This window comes from Budorcas taxicolor, chromosome 19, assembly GCF_023091745.1.
Source record: "Budorcas taxicolor isolate Tak-1 chromosome 19, Takin1.1, whole genome shotgun sequence".
Lineage (NCBI taxonomy): Eukaryota > Metazoa > Chordata > Mammalia > Artiodactyla > Bovidae > Budorcas > Budorcas taxicolor.
Window position 1 is genome coordinate 31,917,558 of NC_068928.1, and position 18,260 is coordinate 31,935,817.

Genomic DNA, 18,260 nt, shown 5'->3' on the forward strand with positions numbered 1-18,260 from the left:
TAAAATCTCTGGTTGAATGTGCATTCAAAGAAGTTCTTACATGTTTTATGTGTAAAGTGTGACCCTGGGTACTGGTTAGCATTTGCCTGGTGCCAGCGCCTCGTCATTTGCTGTTGTGCCCATCGCCACATGGAGGCTTCCTTCTGCTACTGTCCCGCATCACCAGCAGTAAAGAGGGAAGGACACACATCTCTTAGAAAACCTGCCCTCCCGTGTGCCATGCCAAGTCCCTTCAGTCATATCTGACTCTTTACACCTCTGTGGATGGTAGCCCACCAGGCTCCTCTATCCATGGGATTTCCGCAAGAATACTGGAGTGGGTTGCCATGCCCTCCTCCAGGGGATCTTCCAGACCCAGGGGTCGAACCTGTGTCTCTTACATCTCCTGCAATGGCAGGCAGGTTCTTTACCACTAGGCCCCCTAGGAAGCCCTCCCACAAGAGTGTATTTAAAAAGAAACTGGAAAGAAAGGTGGTCATTAAAATCAAAACCTTTTCTTAATAAGTGTTTCATTAAGACATTAATACTCTTAGAAAACTAGATTGCCACTTCACACAGATAGTTGTGCAAACATAGAGAAGCATGTATATTCCTGATATTCTAAGAATTGCCTCTGAGGCAGTGATACAGACAGAAAATACATGGACATGTCATCAGTTACAGTTCTTTAAGGATTGGGATTTGATGGCTGATAAGTGGTTTCGCCATTCATCTAAGCTGCATAATCATACTAATAAATTCACGGACACTAGTCAACTACTGTAATTCATGGGCATTTTTAAATGTTTGCCCACTTTCTGGGATTACATTAGTATTTAACAGAAAGGTTAGGCATATTTAAGTTCTCTATACGCTGTGTTTAATTAAGTTAAAACTTTTAAAAAGTTTTCATTGAAAAACACAAAATGAACCTCAGAACTCTATTCTACCTTTTCTTCCTAGAAACTCTGAGTAATCTGGAATTTTTATCCACATATCTTAGAAAAGGAAGCATGTATTCCTAGTCTGCTTTTAACAGGAGGGCTGAAGGTATTCTGTTACAGATGGAAAGCTTTTCTTCTGTGGATCCACCACTGTGTTATTTCTGGGTCATTCTGTAAGGTGGTCAGTGCACGTGTTCTGCTCTCAGAAAATGGAAACCATGTTGCATCACTAGTTTTTGTTTAGCTCCTCAGGAAAGAAGTTATATATACTTCAATTTTTGAGGGCCCTGGGAAGTTACCCAATATCCCATCCTTGTGCATGACAGCTGTCTTGCCCTACCAAAAGGATTTTCAGCCGTTTCCTGTCTTTCAGCAGAGGAACCATAGGCCCAAGTCTGTGCTGAGATATATATTCTGAATATATCAGACACAGAATTGAGGCATGTCCAGTCATCAGACTGAAAGAAAAGCAGTGCAAATAGAGGAACAGAAAAGATTGTGAAAAGCTGTCTAAAGTGTTCCACTTAGTGATGACTTATACATATAACACCTGTGTTCCCTTCTTAAGGCTTTGAAAATGCCCCAGTGTATTTTATGTGCTGTTTTATTTTTTGATACAAGTATTTTATCTCTGTTACTATTTTGATGTAATAGTCATTGTTTTTATTCACCATTCCAGTTTTTTTTTCTCTTTCACTTAAGTTCCTAAAGGAGCACATTTTGTAATACACCAGCTTTCAACAAAGACTTGCAGAAGCTTATTTAAAAATAACTTCAGCTAATTGGCAGGAGATTATTTGCGAATGATCTGGAAAAATGGACAGCAGAGAAGCTTTATTGAAGTTGAAATGCAACTGTAATGGTACCCCCATCGCAGAATCTCAGTGACAGAAGGAAACAGGGTCATTCAAGAGAGTTCCGAGTCACTTTGCTTAAGATAATATAGTAAGTGAAGTAGTTGCTTACTCACAGACATTTCCCTTTGCACCCTCTAGGATCTGAAGTTCAAACAATAAACCGTAATCTCAGAAGAAATGTGTTACTCTTCTAACACATTATTGAACATTTACAGAAAGCACATGTAACCTTTTTTTTTTAAGGTATACATTCTCTGATAGGCAAAATGAATGAGATGTATTTTTCCCCATTCCCCTGGCCTCCTCCTCTCCGGACCCCCACCCGCCTTGGGTGTCTGGAGTAATGCGATGATTAAACCAACAGGTGCCCGGGTGCTGGCGCGGGCTGGCTCTGGGCCACATCCAGTCGGTTGAGATTCTGTGTCACTCCAGGTTTCGGCGTATCGCCGTGTCCTCACTGGAGAAGGGATCACCCAGTTGAAATACATACTGCAACCCCTCAGGGATTAAGTGTATTTCCTTCGCTTTATAGTTCAGAATTTTACAGTTTCTTTGTTTGGAGCGTCTCAGATGGCTTAATGATTTCTCTGGCTCCCACCCCCCGACCCCGCTGGGACCAGATGTTATTATGGCGGCATCTGAGCCTTTGCAGATTGGCCAGTCTTATTGCTCAACTTGTGATACCACCTTTTCTTGTTGAGTATCATCATCTGCTTCTTCCTCTATAGACAAAGGTGATCTTACTTATTTCTTGCCTCTTAAAATGTTCATCTTCTATGCTCTAGGTGGCATTTAAACTCTGTATAGTATTTTAGGGGACTATTTCAGAGGTCAGAATGTTGTCATATTATCACCATTAATGGTTTCCGTGAACATGCCTGTTTTTTTAATAGTTGTGGAGGAATCCGCAAGAATTTATTAACTTGCTAGTCTTATGTCCTCATTAGATTAGAATGAAGTATCACTAGTTGAGGAAAAGTTTTATTTTTAATCTGTGAAATCTGAGTTCAGAGGTGGGCTTAAAGAAAATACGTGCAATTTAGTCTGTTCACATAAGTCTCCTTTAGTGGACATTCATGCATTTATTTGTTTATTGTTCTCCAAAACTGGCCATCAGAATTAACTATTTTAAAAATGGTTTCTGCAAAGATAGGATTATAGTCCTTGGCAGCTGTTAGAATAGAAATTCCTTGGAGCTTATTGGGAGATTTCTGGAGGGTTCTTAACCTTGCCATGGACACCTCCTGCTACTAATCGTGCTGGCTAAGACGAGGGCCCCAGACTTCACGTCATGTTAGAGACCATCTCCTTTCGTTTCCAAATGCTCACCTTGTCCTCACATCAGCTGATGGTGTCAGGAGATGGGCGGGGTTGGAGGAAATGAAGCACGTTTAGCTGTGGATAGGAACGATGCAGCCAGAAGATGCAGACCGGGTGTGCGGTAGGGAGAGGGCTGACACGTGGGATAGGTGTCCTGGGAGGTGGGAGGGAATGGGGTCACCAGCCCAGGTGAGGGGAAGCCAGAGGTTGCATGTGGGTTGAGAATGCATCCTGCCAAGTTGCTTCAGTCGTGTCCGACTCTATTCAACCCTCTGGACTGCAGCCAGCAAGTCTCCTCTGTCCATGGGGAGGGTTGAGAGTGAACCAGGCTAAAAACCAACTCTGGAGAGGAGCAGAGCCAGGGTGCTAGAGAGGTCAAAGGGGATGGCCCGGGAGTGAGTGGTACAAGCCCCTTTGACGCTGGTGACTGTGAACTTGTAGTGAATCCTTATGGTCCTGTGGGTGGTTGTTGGGCAGAGCTCCACAGCTGAGGTCATACAGAACACCAGAATGAAGGGCAGACCCCTGCCCCAAGTCCTGCACTGATGACGGATGTGGCCTGGCAACAACGATGGGTCCCTGCAGAGAAACGTGGGAGATTGTGGAAGAACTGACAGCAAACTAAGGACCCAACAAGCAGTTCAGACCCTGAGAGCAGAGCATGTCAGGGGAAGAAAAGAGAAGGTTGGGGGAGGTGAAGGGGCCAGAGCTTCTGTGAAGGGCTTTCCATGCCATGTGTGAGCGCTGGACTTGACTCGTGGGCGGGAGGGAGCCATGGAGAGTTTTGTGCTGGGAACTAGAATAATCAGGTCTGTACCTGAAAAGATGGTGTTGACTATTGTGTTTGAAATTGATGGGGGGCGGGGAGTGGTCAATATTGCAGACAGGAAGTGTTGGGAGGTGTTGTAATCTAGGCCAGATGATAAAATAGTTGCCTGAATGAAAGAAGTGGCACAGAGGATGGGGAAATGGGTGTCCCTGGAAATATTTAGGATCCACTTTTCACCCTGTGGTTCTTTCTGGGGGGAAGAAGGTTCACTTTGTTGGCTAAGGCTTCACTATTATGGGCTTTATACTGGATGAAAGTGAAGTCGCTCAGTCATGTCTGACTCTTTGCGACCCCATGGACTGTAGCCTACCAGGCTTCTCAGTCCATGGGATTTTCCAGGCAAGAGTACTGGAGTGGGTTGCTATTGCCTTCTCTAGGGGATCTTCCCAACCCAGGGATCGAACCCAGGTCTCCCCTATTGTAGGCAGACGCTTTACCCTCTGAGCCACCAGGGAAGCCCTGGATACTGGATACGTTTGGTAATTCTTTATTGGTTAATCTAAAGAGAGTCTGTTCAAGTTTTGTATTTGTCTCATGTAGGTAAAATTTTTTATTAATTTTTCCCCCTAAGTAGAAAATACATATTCTTTATAGACAGTTGTAAGATACAAAAAGAGTAGTCACCTCTCCATCCTCTCTACCCAGTTGTAAATATTTCTGTGTACTTTCCTTCCATCTTTTTTCAGAAAACAGTGTTATAAATTGAGAGCCCTCTGGTAGGAGAAAGGGTTGACCTAGAACACCATTTCTGAAGCTCCTGAAAACCAGTGTGACTTTTTGAGTTTTCTTTTACTCACGGGATGTGGTTGTTTAGGGCTCTAATAAGTGTTATGTGACCTTTTGGGGTGAAGCCTTAAAACACAGCTTAATGAATGATGGCTTGAGTAGCAGATTTGGAGGAGAACTTTGCCCCAGTCAGCATGTGTGAACACACACACCTTATTTCAGATACCTCATGGGGAAGAATCAATGGCAACAGTGAGTCCCACTTAGTTTGTTGCTTCTTGGTGCGGCAGTGGGACACTGGCACCAACCAGCGAGCCAGGCTGAGCGCATGTCTTAACTGACTTGCGAGCTGCGAGCAGTAGTATGTGAGACTCTGCTGGATAAGGTGCCCCTCTGAGGACTTTAGCTTATTTATTTAACATCCCTTTTAACTAGGTCTGAGACGTTATCTTGAACCTGGGAGGCTTTGGGCCGTCTTGGAATGACAAACACTTGTTGACAGCTTTGAGAAGATGGATGGAAAAACAAACTCCAACAAGGTTCAGGCATTTGTCTTTCTTTTGAGTCTTTAGAAGAACGTCGCCCCCGTTATTTAGCATAGAGAAAGAAAAAAGTTGCACCTCATTATCGAAGTCAATATTTCCTGAGCCCGACTTAAGGACAGCTCTAGAATATGTCTACTTTTTGCATAACGTTTAATTAATCAGAGTGGGAATAGGAAATTCATCACATGGGCCGAGTTATATTTCTCCCCACTCTTGGTGCCTATTTCATTTTAGCTCACAAAAATTCAGTAGTATCTTATGTATGTAATTATCTGTTAGAAGGGCTAATAGGTATGTTTTATATCAGAGCAACATCTCTTTGGAGTAATAATAATCATCTACTAATGTCAAAAGCATGGTATAATAGAAAAGTGAGGATCTCATGTTTATTGTTGCTGTTTAATCACTCAGTCGTGTCCAGCTCTTTGCGACCTCACAGACCGCCAGCCAGGCTCCTTTGTCCATGGGATTTCCCAAGCAAGATTACTGGAGCTAGCTGCCATCTCCTTCTCCAGGGGATCTTCCTGACCCAGAGGTCAAACCCGCATCTCCTGAACTGCAGGCAGATTCTTTACCACTGAGCTAACCAGGGAAGCCCATGTTAGACATCTGATAAATATTTATCTATTGGTATAATAGTGACTTGTATCTACATGTGGCTATGACGAGGAAAAAATGATCCATTTACCACTCTATTAAATAAACAGAACTATTGATTCCCAAACTGATTCTGAGACAAGATTAATATAAATTGTTTATTACATTTCTATTGATTAATGCTTCTCAGTCTTAAACTAGGACAAATGTGGGCAAGTTATTTTATAGTTATGTCATGTGAAATGAAATGATTTGGGGCTGTTAGCTTTGCAATGAGTTAGAGATAATTTCACTGCATCTGTCTACCATCTTCCTGTTTTCTTCTGGTGATAGCATTTGTCTTGGAGAAGGCAGTCCTCGTCATTTGAGTGGGGGACTGTGTCTTTGTGTCTCTCCACCTGCTCCCTCCCTGTGGTCACATCACCCCCTTGTCCCTGGAATTCATGGCCATGGTGGTTCTGGACTTCTGTTTTGGAGCTGTCAGGAAATCAGCTTTTCTGCTGGGGTCAACTAGGAGCTTGAGTGTCTAGGGTTGCCAGGGCCATTTTGCTTCCTGGAAGACCTCTGCATGGGGGAGCACCCAGAGGAGACTTGAGAGATGGAAAGAGCCAGAATCACAGCGGTACCCGTGGTGCCAGACTCAGAAATTCCTAAAGCAGGCACAGCCCCATTATAGGACATAAAGGCCCGTTTTTCTCTGAGCTGGTTTCGGTTGTGTTTCTGCCATTTGCAACCCCAAGAGTCTGCCTCGTAGAACAGCTCCTGGGATTGTGGAGGGCAGGATATGGGGAGGAGCATCTGAGAGATGGGAAAGTGGATGGTGGGGTCAGGACCCTGAGTAAGAGGGGAGATTTTTGATGAAAGGAGTTCCAAAAGGTCGATGGGTTTTTATAAGGGAGAGACTGGGACAAAAACTTATATTGGAAATGAACATAATAAGCAGAAAAGAAGTTGTTTGCTGAGGGAAAAGCACATATCATTCCCTCCTGGACAATGCAACTGCTCTCATGTTTGATGTCCTTACAGTCTTCCTCTGTTGGGACGTTGAAATTAAAGGGATAGACCCATATTGGGTTGGCTTAAGCTGGAGATCCCCTGGAGGAGGGCATGGCAACCCACTCCAGTATTCTTGCCTGGAGAATCCCATGGACAGAGGAGCCTGGCGGGCTACAGTCCATAGGGTCACAAAGAGTCGGACGCAACTGAGTGACTTAGCACGCATGTGTGCAAGGCTAGAAAAGGTGGAGATGGAGCCTTGGAGGTAATGGATCCAAGGCGTCAGTGTGGGACCTCTCCTCCATTTCCATTTATCCTGCTCTGTGGCTACAGGCAACCCAGGAGTGGAGAGGACATACTTTCCTGGGCTTTTGGTTTGTTAAATCCCGATGCAGAGACTGTTTGAATCAGATACCCTCTCAGTAAACCAGCTACTGTGTCCAGATGTGGGGTAAAGCACGGGGTGACACGGCCATTTGTGACCTAATGACCGGAGCCTTCAGAGGAGGGGCCTGGGCTGAGCGGTTGTCCATGTGCATTTCCCGAAGTAGCGAACCACTGCGGGCATTATTCAAAGCAGGGAGGATGCATGAAAAAGTCGGTGAACAGTATGTTTTAAGGGCTGGTAAGACTGCATTGGTATTTTAGTTTCACCATCAGTTGTAGGAGTTTTACTTCTCTGGCTCCAAGTAGTTGGAGCCAACTTAAACGATAATAACATTATGAAAGGGTGATAAAGCGTGGGGGGCGGTGTGGAGGGGGGCATGGAATGTGAGTGGATGAAGCTAGGTCTATGTTCTAAAATGCTTAAATGACACCTGAAGATACACTGCTTTATGTTCTGGAAACATGGCTTCAATAGCCAGACCAAAGCCGTGACCCCAACTGAAAAGCATTACAGAAAATGCATGAAAAGCAGCATAATGAGCTCTGATCCATGGTGCTGGGAGGACTTGTCGATCCCTCCCTGGAAGGACCCGAAGGTCTTGGTTAGCTGCTGTTTCTACCCAGATGTTGCTTGTCCTGATACATTTCAGCATCCATGAGAGTCAGAAGCTGGTGCCAAGTTGTGGCACCCTGGGGTTCAGTTGCTGCGTCCTAGACCTCAGTTCCCATCTCTGGATGGCTGACTTGCCAGGAACATAGAAACAATAACATCTCTTTTTCATCCAGATGAAATTTTTCAGTAGAATTCCTGAACTGAGTGTGTGTGTAGGTGCGTGTGCACTGACACTCGAGAACTGCCAAGAAAGTTATTTTCACAGGAGTTTCTGTGTTATATTGGATAACACCTTACCCACATTTAAATAACATGATTTGTAATTGGAATCCTCATTAGTCCTGTGAAATCAAATTAATAAGTCATGAAGGAAAGATTATTAGAAATACTTAGAGAATGTGTTTGAAACTGAGGGAGGGAAGGAAGGTGAGCAGACGGCATGTGTGTAACTTGAACTCCTTCAATAGGGAATATAGCCTCTCACAGGCAAAGAATTTTTTAACACTTGTAAATCATTTCAAAGTGTAACTCACTCTACAAATAGATTTACCTTCAGGGATGGTTTATTTACTCTGTCATTTATTGAGCACCTATTTGTATAGCTCTCTTTGACTTTAAGGATGATAAATTCGCAAGTCTTAGGAAGCCTGTCACTGAGATCATAGATAAGGTGGACAAATTGAACAGTTTCATTGTGTTGTCGTTTAGTCAGTCAGTTGTGTCCGACTCTCTGCAACCCCATGGGCTGTAGCCCGCCAGGCTCCTCTGTCCGTGGGATTCCCCCGGCAAGAATACTGGAATGGGTAGCCATTCCCTTCTCCAAGGGAATCTTCCCAACCCAGGGATCAAACCCACAACTCCTGCGTGGCAGGTAGATTCTTTGCCACTGAGCCACCATTAACTACTTTTTTAAACAGTGGCCCTGTTGAAAGTAGTAGAGAAGAGGTCTGTATCAGTTAAGGTTTGATCAGGATGCGGTACTGTGAGCGATACGAGGGTCTACCATAGGGGTTAGGCCTGGTGCAGATCCTGGTAAGGATGCTGTGGGCTGGTGCAACCCTGGGTGGGATGCAGGCCTTGTATCTGGTGCTGGGCCTGGGGAAGGCAGAAGAAAGCAGACAGGAGTGACCCAGAATCCGCAGGAGGATCCCAAATGTAGGAGAGCAAACTGGACCACGGTGTCCGTTTCCCGCTGCTTTCACACCTGCACCTTTGATGGTGCAGGTGACCTGCAGGAGAGCGGTGTACTTGGCCATGGAGCAGCACACAGACGTGGCCCAAGGTCACGAGACATATGAGCTCGGGCGTGGGGTGCAGCCCGGGGAGGTCCAGCAGGAGCCAGGGCAGCTGCAGGCCCAGTGTCCCTCAGGGCCAGCAGTGCGAGCCGACGGGCCCCAGCTGCTGTGTGTAGCCACAGTCATGCCTGACCTCACACCAGCTTTGCAGGTGTAAACATGGCCGCTCCTGCATTCCCACCTTCCAGGTGCTTCTGCAGGTGCCCCAGACTAGAGCTGGGAGGACGGGGCATCTGGGCGGCCTCATTCCCGGTGAGCTGAATGGACACGGCACTGACCCCTCAGGGCTCGCCCTGGTCAGCCTGGCGCTCAACACACCCTTCAGTCATACTTCCAGATAAGGTGATGGCAAAATAATTGTATTAATAAACAGGATTAAATTCTCCCCTTTACAACCAACAAGTCACTGATAGACTCCTTGAAAGAGGAGGCAAAGCCCCTTTATTCATCTCTAGGGCATGTTCATGTCTCTCCCAGCTGAGTCGCTGTAATCCTGTAGCACAAGAGTGAAGACTATTAACATATATTCAGTGATAAGAAATGGGAGGCTTCCCTGGTGGCTCAGTGGTAAAGAATCGACCCGCCACGCAGGAGACACCGGTTCGATCCCTGGGTCGGGAAGATCCCCTGGGGAAAGGAATGGCAACCCACTCCAGTACTGATAGGCAAAACTGAGAAACAACCCCAGTATTCAGCGCATGAATGGATGTACAGCTGAATCATGGTCTCCCTCTGTCCTTTATAACTTCAATACTGAAACGTGAGAGTAAATGCTGTTGACATTTATTCAGTGGTAGGAGAATGGGAGACAATTAAATGCTTTTGTACAGCCCCATCTGACTTTTTATTAATATTTCCTTCAGACCTGGCCTTTGACTCCAGCAGCCCGTTTTCCGAGGTCAGCTGATTCTTGCTGTAAACCTGAAACAGTGGCTTTGAAGAACACAACCATGTATTTAACCTGTGTTTTTCAGTTACTGCATGTTCCAGACAGAGAACTTTTCTCTCAAGAGTACCAGGAGTATTTGCAGTATCAAAATTAAAATGAAATTTGCTGTGGAAAAAACTGTAGAACTAAAGCAGAAGGAAAATAACTATTTCATGCTGTATTTAATTCTTTTTTCAATCTTTTTGCAGTTTTTTGAGGTTCCGTTTGATTCAAACATGAATAGGACAAAGAACAGACCTCTGGTTCGTGGACAGATCAGGTAAAGTCATGAATGTCTGTCTCTTCCATGTTACAAAATGTTCCATTGCGCATCTGTCCCAAATCATTTCCCTGTATTTTTAAAAAATATTTATGTATTTATTTGGCTGCATCAGGTCTTGATTGTGTCCTGTGGGATCTTTCCTTGTGGTGGTCTGACTCTGTCACGGTGGCACGTGGGCTTAGTGGCTGCACAGCATGTGGGACCTTAGGTCCCTGATCAGGGATGGAACCCTGGTCCCCTGCATTGCAAGGCAGATTCTTCACCCCTGGACCACCAGGGAAGTCCCCTTTTCCCTGTATTTTGCCTTGAGCAGTAAAGTGAGAAGAATACCGCCGTGCCCCACCCCCACCCCTCACCCCCATCCCTGACCTCAGGACCACAGCCAAAGTCCACGCCTGTGTCATCAGCATGAAGACAGAAGGGCATCCACCCCCCCGGACATAGAACCCTCTCGGCTCTCCACCTCTCGCCTCTGCAAAGTTGTCTTGGAGGCAGGTCCTCTGAGGGCCCAGCCCTGTAAATACAGACTTTTTTCTTTGTTTCCCTCTTAATTTAACTCAGCCATCCTCAAACTTCAGTGGTTCCCAAAACTGTACACACATAAGCCCGTGTGTCCTTTATGGTGACTTCAGGCAATCACGAAGGATGACTCTGAGTGGAATCTACTTCCGCCTTAGGGCTGACCTACATGGGCTGAGTGGGTGCGGCTTGCAGCGTCTTGAGAAAGTCCTCCCGGGGTTTCGTTCGCCAGACTTCGTGCTCAGGCCTTGCTTTTTACTGAGCTACTGTTTGTCTCTGACGCTTCAGATATTGGAAAAACTGACCCTGAATACATACTTGATAAACAAGGCATATTGAGATAACGGGCTAGTTTTGAAGTAGTTACAGTAAAAGCACACCCTTTACATCTTAGGCCACAAAAAAATGTCTCTAACATTTTTGAGAATCAAAGGGAAAAAAATCTTCACAGCTAAAATGCCATTTCATGGCCATAAACATCCATGACATTGCCTTATCCTTTGCTTCGTTTTCCCAAGGAGAATACAGAGGACAGCACTTTTAACTATCTGTCAGTTACCTACATAAAATGCCAATTCTGCGTGTCTAACGTTTTTAAGGTTAAAAAAAAAAGCGTTAACTGTTTGGGAGAAGACTGCGTCTTACGTCTTTAGCAGAAAGGAGAAGTGTTTCTATATTAAGATGACGTGTGTGAATCCCTCCTCACTCTCGCAGGGCCAGTTGTCAGCCTCTCTGGAGGTCTCGTCCAGAGAGCAGTAATTGCAGGTGACTGGTTCAACTTCCTGTGGAAACACTGGACCCCGAGGCCCTCTGCCTTTTACTCTGGCTCCGGGCCTCTGTGGCAGGATTATCTATCAGAGTCTTTAATGGCTCGGGGGCCACTTGATGAACTTGAGTAGAGTGTCCTCCACATCACTGAGGAAGCATTCCTGAGGCCCGAGGCTGGACCGGAGTCTCGGAGCATTTGGTAGAGAGCTTGGCGTCTGCGTCTGAGGACATCTGGAGAGAGGAGCTCCGGGGTCAGGACGGCGCTCATACCCCCAGGATCAGTTCCTCCCTGCAGACTTGACCTCTCTTAACTGGGGGCCACACCCCCTCATCTGTGCCTCTGAGGCTGAGCATCAGCATGGCCAAGGCTGTGCCCAGGGGACCAGGGCTCTGGAGCCTGGATGACGCCAGGGGAAGGGGGGCACTGTAGGGGGAGCGAGCAAAATCAAGATGGAGTTTGACGCCCGGAGCCGCCCGTTCTTCTGTTGTTTTACACCCTCACAAGTATCGTCCTTCCTTCTTGTCACTTACCTATCACGCACGCGTCCAATGTCCGTGTGATGAAGCTCTGAGTTTTGCTTGCAGCACTGATCCTAACTGGATAAAGAGGACTCTGTGGTTTTTAAGTGGCAGAGGGGAGGGGTCAGAGGATGAGGAGTGGTCCAGAGTGAATGTCCTCAGAAACTCCTCCTCAGATAGCCCTTGTTTCTTCCGGGAGGATGGGACCAGGTGTCGTCCACCGCAGGTTGCCGCCGCCAGAATCTGACACCTGTTTTTGGCAGCTGGGGACCCCATTTCTGCCTTCTGATCCCCAAGCTCAGGGCCTGGAGAGCAGCTTGCAGAGGGCGGGTCCTCGGCTCAGCCTCCCTGGGCGTTCAAGCGCTTCTGCCAGCCCTACCACTCCACTGGGTCCTTCCGCTCTGACTTCAGATCTGGATGAGCAGTCCTTCTGTCCCAGAGAGGAGCCTGTTCAGTAAGCTGCTCCATCTGATTTTTCTTTTCTTCTCCTCTTTTTACCACCAGTCTTCTAGAAGGCGTGGTCCCCTCATCCCTTCCACCCTTGTGTCCAGGCTACTGTTTGCTTCCACCTCATTCCTCTGCATGTTGAGTCTTCAAGCCCCGAGTGTGCGTGCTAAGTCACTTCAGTTGTGTCCAACTCTGTGCAACCCTATAGACGTAGCCCACTGGGCTCCTCTGTCCATGGGATTCTCCCGGCAAGAATACTGGAGTGGGTTGCCATGCCCTCCTCCAGGGGATCTTTCTGAACCAGGGATCGAACCCTTTTCTTTTATGTCTCCTGCATTGGCAGGCAGGTTCCTTACCACTAGTGCCATCTGGGAAGCCCCTTCAAACCCTGCTTCCACTTAAACTGACTCATCATCAAACTAGGAACCTCACCCTTGACCCCCAGGCCTGCTGGCCGAGTCCTCTGTGTCAGGTCCAAGACCCGGTGAGAGAAGGTTTGCTGGCTGAGCCCCGCTCCAGTGCCCAAGGGCAAGGCGTGGAGGACAGTTAAGCATGGGTCGGAGTCTCACGGAGGGGCAGTACCCAGGCACTCCTACACGGCTGCTTTATCCAGCAGCCTGCGCTTCCCTTGGCCCTGATTCTACTTGGTCTCCTTCTAACTGGGGTCCGCTCCCCCACCCAGAGCACCCTCTGTATGCCCCAGTCCTCTGATTCAGAGTCAGAGCCTCGGGGAGGCTTTCTGAGCGGTGATGTCAGGTCACGGACCTGCGCATCCTCTCATTGTCCTCCTGGACCTGGCCGCTCTTCTGTAGGAGCATTTCCTGGTTCTAGTTGGAGTTTTCTGTCTTCTCTTCACTCTCCTGTTAGTTTTCAGACAGAACAGAGATATACGTCTTTCTCTAACTTGAAGTCCTACAGACTCATATTTCTAAGATATATACATATAGCTTGTGTATTTTTTTTTCTAAGTAATAACCTTTTTTCCTGGTCTCTTCTAACTAAAATTAATCATAAGGATGTCAAGACCAAATGTTTCTCTGTGTTTTAGAATTAAATAATTCCCTTGTTTAATTCAATTCATTAAGACTGTATTGATTACCTAGTGTGGAACCAGTGCTGTCAGTTTTATTGTTAAATCATGCTCAAAAGGCCTTGAATCTGGGTGGAAAAATTATGCCACATGCATAAAGTGCTTAGCAGATGAGATGGGGCAGCCCATAAACATGGATCAAGAGAAATGGAATGAATTGGTACAAACGAGAAGTTCTCTGGGAGGTCAGAAAGGGAAGTCTCAGATAAAGACCAGCTGGGCAGTGAAAGCTCCCTGAAGAAATCAGACATGGGCTGGGCCTTCTCAGTTATTTTCATTCCGTCTCCTTTGAATTACCCATTTTCCAGCTCCCTCACGTTGACAGGGAAAGAATACATGTCAGCGTTACTTTTCCCAACTTAATGGATCCAACGAGAGTGATCCAGAACCTGTAAGCTTTAGGTGTGGGCTGTGAGCGGAGAGATGGAGCGATAAGAGCAGAGAGGAAGGTTATTCTTCGAGGGGATAAATTAAAACACTCGGAATTCGGGGCAGCCCATACCTGGTTGTGAAATGAGTGATGAAGATTGAGTTTTCGAAGTGAAATGAATGGATTGTTTAGTTGGCATTATTAACTTCAAGAACGAGGTTTAGCCAAAGTATTATAGGGATTTACAGGAGACATTTTTCACATTTACTGAAGGTTTTACCAGTAAGCACTTAAGCAAATGTAAACATTTAGCGGGCTGCAGGGGACCTGGGAATGTTATTCATCCCCCTGTCACGCTGGTCTAGTAGACACATACGGCCCGGGTGAAGCTCTGCAGGATCCGGGTGGTTATGATTAGTCTCTCGGTGTGTATACACTGCAAATGTAATAAGAGCATAGACATTTTATAAGTGTAGAAATTTCTTTTCCTTTAGTGTTCACCAGTCATTAAAAGAAAGAACGGATTTGGTCTCAACTTAAAGAACAGTGGTGCTAATGTCCAGAAAATAAAATAAAATAACATTTCCTTAAAATAAAATCATTCCATCTTGCTGAGCCATAGTAGGAAGAACAGGCAGAAGAAAGTCTGTTTTCATATCATCACTCAGAATCATCACAGTGGGTGGATGAGAGGGCCAAGGGTGTCTCCTAATCTCTCTCTCTTTCTCTCATTGTCATAAGAAGGAAGAGTGCATTCATGACTTTTTGGAAGCATCGTGAGTTGTCAATATTTGTTGACAGCAATCCTGGGATGGGAGATCCTTTGGGCCCCAGGCCCCTGTTTACAACCAGAAAATGCCCACAATATTCTAAGAACCATGAATATGAAGAGTTAATTATCACATCACAGTTACACAGCCAATCCCTTGCAGTCACGTGAGAAATAAATCATAGGAGCAAACCCCTTTATTAATACCTGGAATCATTTGGTCTAACCTCCTGTCACTTCACGTCCTCTCTTTTCAAATGTGCTATGCTAAGTCGCTTCAGTTGTGTCTAACTCTCTGCAACCCCATGCACTGTAGCTGCCAGGCTCCTCTGTCCATGGGATTCTCCAGGCAAGAATACTGGAGTGGGTTGCCATTTCCTTTCAAATGAGATGATGTGAAAAGATTTGCCATCATCAAATGCTACTCCCGTTGATTGATGTTGCAGGAGCAGTCGTCTTAAGATCACATTCTCTGTCTTGCCTGATCTGTAAAAGTTTGTTTCAGTCCACATTTTGGGCCCCAGCCTTAGGTACAGGGCATATGAAGATGAACGGTACAGTGTCCATCAACGGATGAGTGGATAAATGTGTGGCACATATATACGATGGAATACTGCTCAGCCATAGAAAGGAGTGGAACTGGGTCATGTGTAGAGACATGGGTGGACCTAGAGTCTGTCATACAGAATAAAGTAAGTCAGAAAGAGAAAAACAAATGTCATATATTAACCTATATATTTATACAGAATCTAGGGAAATGGTGCTAATGAACCTATTTGCAGGGCCGGAATAGAGACACAGGCATAGAGGAGGGGCTGTGGATCCCGTGGGGGAAGCAGAGGCGGGTACGGAGTGAGATCATAGCATTGACATATATACATTACCATGTGTGAAATAGATAGCTGGCCGGAAGCTACTGCATAGCACAGGGAGCTGAGCTCGGTGCTCTGTGACGACCTAGAGGGGTGGGATAGGAGGTGGGATGGGAAGGAGGCTCAGGAGAGAAGGGATATATGTATACATACAGCCGATTCACATTGTTGTACAGCAGAAATTAACACAGCATTGTAAAGCAAGTATATACTCCAATTAAAAAAGAATGTGCAGTTTGCACCAAGGTTCCGGAATTCTTAAGGAGAAGATTCCTATTGTTCATTTCTGTCCATGAAAACCAAGTTTCCAGGGTAGTGGTCCAATCTCAGTGTTTTCTCACACCCGTGAGGGCAGGGACCACCTACTGAATTCCTCTATCACCCCCAGGTCCCTGGAAGATCCGGGATCCCTGTCTCACCCGTTCACCTGCTTTTATGATCTTTCCTTCATAAATTCGTTTCAGCAATATCCACTTGCAGAGATATTAATTCCTTGGTTCTCAATAAAACCCATCACCGCTAATGTAGTAGATTTGTAAGAGCACCCCTTTTCAAAACAGTTATTTGTGGAGACTTCCCCCAAAAAACTCAGGTCAAAGCTCAAATGTGGGATTTATTCAGGAAATTAAAGTTAAATTGGCTTGGTTTGATTACGCTTTTGAGGTTTTTTTTTGTTTTGTTTTTGAAGAAAGGGAATTTTATTTTATAATTTAAAAATCATTTATTCTGGAAAAATGACAATCAGTATGAGATTAGTTTTTGTGTAAACCGATTACCTGCAGAGCTGCTTAGAATATAATGCCTTCTTGATTTCATATAACATTTCATAGACCTCTCTGACACATTACTTGAACAGAAAGGCCACATTTCTCCAGTAACTCATTTAAAAGTCAGGCAACTTAAATTGTGTTTAAGTGGAATAAGTAGGTATCAAATTAAAGCTTGTATATTCTCATTTGTTCCTAATTTCTATAGAAAATTACACTTTGATAGAGCTTCTAAAGGTTGGTGTTTAGTAAACAAAGAAGTACTAGATTTTATGAGAAGAATAAATAATTCATAGAAACATGTTAGCAAATTTCCCCCCACTCAAATCTATTAGTTTCTTTTCCGTGGTAGCCTTGGGCAGGAAACGCCCGAGTAGAAAGACCTCCCTCACACTGGTGCTCAGTAGAAAGGTCTCTCCATTTAAAATGTAATTCAGTTTTGGATGTGAGTTTGAAAATGAACCATCATTCCACCCTCAGCATGAGCCGTGAATCTATTTGCATGAATGAGTAAACGGATATGAAAGATTTTTTTTTTTTTAGTTCAAGAAAATTACTGGACCTTTTCCCATCTCCGTTCCCCATCCATCAAGTAATGCAGTTTTCCTTATTTGTACTTTTTTTTTTCTGTTTTATTGATAATTAGAAATGTTCACAACGTTGTCATGCCCATTCACCTGCTTTTATCATCTCTCCTTCATAAATTCGTTTCAGCAGTATCCACTCACACACATATTAATTCCTCGGTTCTCAATGAAAGCCATCACAGCTACTGTGGTAGATTTGTAACAGCACATGTTAAAAAAATGTTTTGCATTTGATCAGCCTAGTTTTTTTCTGGCTCTGATTTATATTTTTGTGATTTGCCATAATCAAATTCTTGATTTAAAGTTATAATTGAAGATAGAAATATTCTTCCTTTATAATTGTTATCTTTAGAAACATGTTTCACGCCATCTTACCTTTATAATTTATAGTTAAGAATTGACATTCTGGAGGTCCTCTTTCTCTGGGGTCACCCCCAGCCCCGGGAAACCCAAGGAAGCTTCCTTATTAACCTTCCTTCCAATCTTAGGTCTAGAAATCAGGCCTCAGAGTGGCACTTGAAGTGGAGATGAACTGCTAAGGAAATTAAATGATGAATGGAGCAAAAAAGACTGATAAAAATGTAAACAAAGATTTTAAATGGAGAATAACTGATAAAAGGAGAAATAATGGGGCAAAGGGTGTCCTTCTCCAGGTTCAGGGTACTTACCAGAACCCATAGGAAGAGGGAGAGGAGGTGGGTCTTTTGATCAAGGGCTGAGCAGTATGATTAGGAGAAAGAGTATGATAAATAATTGACCTAAAATAATAAGTCGGTGTTTGACAAAATTGCCCTTCAAGTCTTTGAGATTTAGCTCTGAGCATATTTTATGAGAATAAGGCAGAAAACCATAGTTGTATGTAACCAAGATGAGACATGATCATACATTTCTAATCTTTCTCTATATCAAAAACAGATGTCTTTATTAAAACAGCTAAACTTAAGCAACTTTAGTATCACCATATTTAAAAATTTCATGGTAAATCAGAATTTTAAAAAAATAACCAGATACCCCACTTGATTTATTTTCTCTTTATTCTTGCTCCTCTTCTTCCTGTTTCCAGTCTCAAAAAGAGCCCTTTGCTTCTTTCACTGATGTATTTTCACTGTAAACAAAGATTCTAAGCAAAACCCTCACTTTTCTTTTATTTAACTCTTTTATTCTGCCTTATTTCAAACAAGGCTTCCTTTAACTTGTAAGGTATGTAAAATGTAACAAAATTGTCCAGGAAAAAAAAAAATCAAAAAAAAGAA

The 18,260-nt window shown here is 44.6% G+C and overlaps 1 protein-coding gene across 1 annotated transcript in view; it reads left to right on the forward strand.

The window, feature by feature from the left end:
* The window catches only part of LOC128065056 (protoheme IX farnesyltransferase, mitochondrial), a 108,610-nt gene that overhangs the window by 71,331 nt on the left and 19,019 nt on the right, over positions 1–18,260 (forward strand). Inside the window, exon 5 of the mRNA XM_052658152.1 lies at positions 10,226–10,296. Within this exon, the coding sequence (XP_052514112.1) occupies positions 10,226–10,296 (71 nt within the window). The remainder of the gene's footprint in view (positions 1–10,225; positions 10,297–18,260) is intronic.